This window comes from Engraulis encrasicolus, chromosome 10 (assembly GCF_034702125.1).
Source record: "Engraulis encrasicolus isolate BLACKSEA-1 chromosome 10, IST_EnEncr_1.0, whole genome shotgun sequence".
Classification (NCBI taxonomy): domain Eukaryota; kingdom Metazoa; phylum Chordata; class Actinopteri; order Clupeiformes; family Engraulidae; genus Engraulis; species Engraulis encrasicolus.
This window is the reverse complement of record NC_085866.1, coordinates 10832842-10837841: the sequence shown is the minus strand read 5'-3', so window position 1 is coordinate 10837841 and position 5000 is coordinate 10832842. Positions and strand designations below refer to the sequence as shown.

General features: G+C 42.5%; 1 protein-coding gene across 1 annotated transcript in view; it reads left to right on the top strand.

The window, feature by feature from the left end:
* The window catches only part of plxna2 (plexin A2), a 394295-nt gene that overhangs the window by 377523 nt on the left and 11772 nt on the right, over positions 1–5000 (top strand). The window contains exons 29-30 of the mRNA XM_063208024.1: positions 2103–2272; positions 2725–2937. Of these exons, the coding sequence (XP_063064094.1) occupies positions 2103–2272; positions 2725–2937 (383 nt within the window). The remainder of the gene's footprint in view (positions 1–2102; positions 2273–2724; positions 2938–5000) is intronic.

Here is a 5000-nt window from a genome sequence, read left to right as displayed (position 1 = left end):
GCCTGCTTACGAGACATTTAAGATTAAAAGCTTTATCCTCACACGGTTTAGAGGTGAGACATGAACTAAACTACCTGAGATGTTACACATGTTTTCAAATGTTTCTGCAACATTTGGGACCAATTTGTGCTTGGATTGGAATAGCTGAATATCTAACAAAAAATAAAAAATAAATCTTACTTCAGTCCAATTACCTCAGATTAAGTGTGAATTAGGCGAGTACATTTAGGGTTTAACCCCAAAAAAATTGATACAAAAGGTTTTTTTATGGATTCTATTACTATTGGACCTTCTAAATGACATACTAAAAATCTAGTAAAATCTGACTTTGGGAAATGAGTTTTTTCAATATGGCTGCCATAGGCTTATTATAAGGGTCAAGAGACACTCCAGGTGAATAGGCCAAAAAATGTAGCTTGCCGATATCACCATGAAACTTAATCCGGTGATTACTCACATATTTGTGAGAAAAAAATGTAGTGCAAGTTTTCTGAAATGTTATGTTTTAATATGGTAATTCGACTATATCTAATTAAATATGCATTGAATTTCAAAATGCAAAAACTCAAAATCTGAAAAAGCCAAGCTCAAAATTACTCTTTTATTTTGTTTCTAGTAAACCAGAAGATATCTTCAGAAAAGATTATGGACATCTCTTTTTGTTTTGTAGTAAATCTAAAAATCTTTGTGCAGACACACCAGCTAGCATTTTTTTTTCCGAAACATGATTATTTAACATCTCTCTTAGATAAATAATTGAGTTTTATGTTTCTCAAGTTCTTCCAGACATTCTTTGAGTCTGGTGGTATCATTCTTAGCATGTATCAAGGGCAAGGTCAGCTGTCCTCAAATCATGGCCTCTCCACAGAGGTGTCCTAAGGGCTGGTGCTGGGACTCCTATTTGCCATGTACACCACATCACTGGGCCATGTTATCTGTTCTCACAGCTTCTCATACTACTGTTACACCGATGAAGCACAGTTACTTTGTGCCAGATGACTCCACGGTCACACACATTTCCGCTTGCCTCTCTGAACTATCCACAAGTATGAAGGAATGCAACCTTCAGTTGAGCCTCGCCCAAATGCACTGCTGGTGATCCCAGCCAAAGATATAGGTTGCCATGATATCAAACCCAATATGGATTCTGCTACTGTTGCCTCAAATAAGGCCACAAGAAATCTAGGTGTCATTGTTGATGACCATCTATCACTCTCTGACCACATAGCCTCAGTTTCCCAGTCATTTCCTCTTTTTCATGCCCTAATTGAATACAAGGCCCTGACCCTTGCCTATGAAGTTACAACAGGCCCTACTCTGGCTTACCCGAAAGCTATGCTAAAGCCCTATGTCCTTTCAGGACATTGTCTGTCTCCAGTACCAACCCTTTCACCTTGCCCTCTACTTACACATGTAGTGGCTCCTGTCTATTCAGTTCAGCTGCTGAAAGACCCAAAATACCTAGTGACACCATGATTCATCACTGATGATGTGCCCTGACAAACAGCACATGGATATTACCATAGCAGTAGTGTCTTTATCCACCCAAACAGCACTCCAAACAAACAGATCCTGAAAACATGTTAGTTCATGCCAATGTAATTATCATGTAGTAACCTTTATTTTAAAAAACTTTGATCTTGAAAATGACACCTTTCCTGAAGTTAGATTTTCCTAGATTTTTAGTATGTTAGTAAGGACAACTGGATGTATTGAAATCAGTTGAAAAACCTTTTGTATCCATTTTTTTGGGGTTTGGTCTATTTTGGCCATAGATGTACTCGACTAAATTGGATTTATGTTTAAATATAGACAGAAATCAGATTTCCTTTTTACGACTATAAAGGCGTTTCAAAAATCAATTTCTTTGTCCTGCACGTAATTGTGTTCACAGACTGACACCTCTCTCTCTCTCTCTCTCTCTCTCTCTCTCTCTCTCTCTCTCTCTCTCTCTATCTTTCTTTCTTTCTTTCTTTCTCTCTCTCTCTCTCTCTTTCTTTCTCTCTCTCTCTCTCTCTCTCTCTCTCTCTCTCTCTCTCTCTCTCTCTCTCTCTCTCTCTCTCTGTCTCTCTCTCTCTCTATCCCTCGTTTCGCTCCTGCAGGGTACGCTGCAAAAGTTTGTGGACGACCTGTTTGAGACGCTGTTCAGCACGGTCCACAGGGGCAGTGCCCTCCCGCTGGCCATCAAGTACATGTTCGATTTCCTGGACGAACAGGCCGACAGACACGGCATCCATGACCAGGACGTGCGCCACACATGGAAAAGCAACTGGTATGTATGAGCCATACAGTACAGTACTCTACTGTCTGACACTCTGGCACCTACAAAATGAAATTTCTCTGGGCCCTTCTCAATGCCCAGTGTTCTAGCCTTGCTGTGAGGTGAAACGCCCAGTGATTAGATACTCTTTGGTGAACTCCGCGGAGTATCCAATCACCAGGCGTTTCACGTCCTAGCAAGGCTAGAACACTTGACATTGAGATGGGGCCTCTAACTCAATATTTCGTCAAAACTGAATTTTGACTGTTAGGTGATTTTGTAGCTGTTTTTGGCCTGTGGTGCAATGCCTCCTGTCTACATGTTGTGAAAGTCCATGAAAACATCATCACAAGAACATGTTGAACTAAGCATGACTCATGGAATTGTTAAGCATTTTTTCCCCCGTTGTCTTTGGTGCTGTCAGTTGCATGAATTATCTAAACCTATGCTTTTCCTTCTGGTAGCCTTCCTCTGCGTTTCTGGGTGAACGTCATCAAGAACCCCCAGTTTGTCTTCGACATCCACAAGAGCAGCATCACGGACGCCTGCCTGTCGGTGGTGGCCCAGACCTTCATGGACTCCTGCTCCACCTCCGAGCACCGGCTGGGCAAGGACTCGCCCTCCAACAAGCTGCTCTACGCCAAGGACATCCCCAACTACAAGAGCTGGGTGGAGAGGTGAGCAAAGCCTTCGGAAGCGATTTACGAGCCGACCAGGGGTCTGTTTCTCGATTCTTGTCATTACTAACCATCTTAAGACCGTCTTAGGACCGTCCTACTGTTCCCTTGGATTTAGTGGTGAGCGTCGCTGTCGAGAGAGAGTTGAGTCGCTCTTACGAAGGACTTTGCTAACGACGTTAGCAAAGACGCTTTCGAGAAGCGGACCCCAGCACAGTGCCAGTGCCGGTTCCGTGCACTACGCACCAGGGGTGCGATTCTCAAAGTGCGAAGCAGCTAGTCTGTTAGCAATGTTGCATAGTAAATACTATAAAAGTTGCTAACTCTTGTGTCTCGAACGTTAGCACACAAAGTAACTACTGCTTGGAGTAATGTGCACTCTGAAGTAGTGGTGACTTTGAAAGTGAGGTGCCTCCTATCCGTATCTGGACAGTGAAGTTGAAGTACAGCTGGAGTAGATCCATTGAGTCCAGACATCACCTCAGCCACCCCAAGTAACACACAGCGCTAGTCTACTTCAGAGCGTGACTCCACCCATTAGCTAAACTTGTAGTACATATTTGACCACAAATGTGTCAATATCTTTTAATCCTGTGGTGCAAAAGCGATGAAAATCAATCGACATGCACACAAAGTGATGATACAGCTGTGAGAGTGTTCAGAACACAAATTCACGTCATGTCATTTGTTCGTGAAAAAAAAACGTCATATCCTTGGAATCTGATGAATCCCACACTAATAATATACTTTTAGCTGTATGCCGATTGAATTGCGTCTCATTTCGATGTGTAATTTGTGAAATATTTAGATAAGAAAGTATTGGTTTCTCCCGGAAATGCGCTGGATTACGTGTGAAGTACTTAAATTTTTTTGGCGCGAATTTCATTTCATAGCCTAGGGGTATTTACGCTTGCCTATCAATGGGAAGACGCGAGCCACGCAGGTTCGAAACCAGTGTGCAGCATGTTGACAACAACTCGTGAAATCGTGTTTTGGACCCTACAGTGTAACACATTTTCCCTTGGCTGCACGTGTGTGTTGGTAATGCACAACATAAATTATCTATTTCTGCCAGATATTTCCAAAATTGTGGCACTGTAACCATGTGGATTCGAACCGGTGTGGCTTCTGTTTTCCCATTGGGATGCAAGCGTGAATACCACTAGGCTATGGAATGAAATCTGCGCGAAAATTTCTCAGGGATATGACACTTTAACAGACGATTTTCTGGGAGTAACCACAACTTTATTGTCCAAATATTTTACAAATTACACCTCGGAATGAAACGAAGTCCAATCGGCATGCAGATAATACTGCATTATTGGTGCATTATTGGTGTCAGATTGTAATGCCACGGCCGTGTTTTTTCACAAAGAAATTACAAGGTGTGTTGTGGAGGAAACAGCGGAGTCACGGTGTCGTGACATCCAATCAAATGTGCTGGTGGTGGTTGTACATTATTGCTTTCTACTTCACGCACTGAATTTAGGAGGAAACAGCCGAATCATGACTCAGCAATCATGCATATCTCTTGTTGCTTCTTTGGTCACGCACTGCAATGCCAAGAAAGTAAGTAGCGGTGTGGACTCAGGAAAGCAGCCGCACTACTTTTGGCTTACTGTGGGAATAGTAAGGTTTCGAGAAATGCACGGATTTCGCCTTGAAGTAAGTAGATAACTACAAAGTACGTCTGTAGTTCAAAGCTAACGTTCCAGAATCGCACCCCAGTTTTGTTCCAAATCAAAGAGCTACACAGTGAACATCTGGCATTCATACCAGGTTGTTTACTTTACCACGTGTTACCTGGATGAACCAACACTGACGTACCTATGTTGTCGTCATGGTTCGCTTTGAAAAAAGTATTTTTTGATTTGCATCGCGAACCAACTTTCTTCTTCTCAAGTCGAGATTAGGTGCGGGAAAAGGCCCCGGCATGGTTCTCTGTCAGCCTAAACAGAGAAAGCACAGTTCAGTTGCAGTACACTTGCACACATAAACGGCTGTTTCAAACGGAACGTCAAAAGCAGAGTTACATCATTGTTTCACATAGCTACTCATTTATC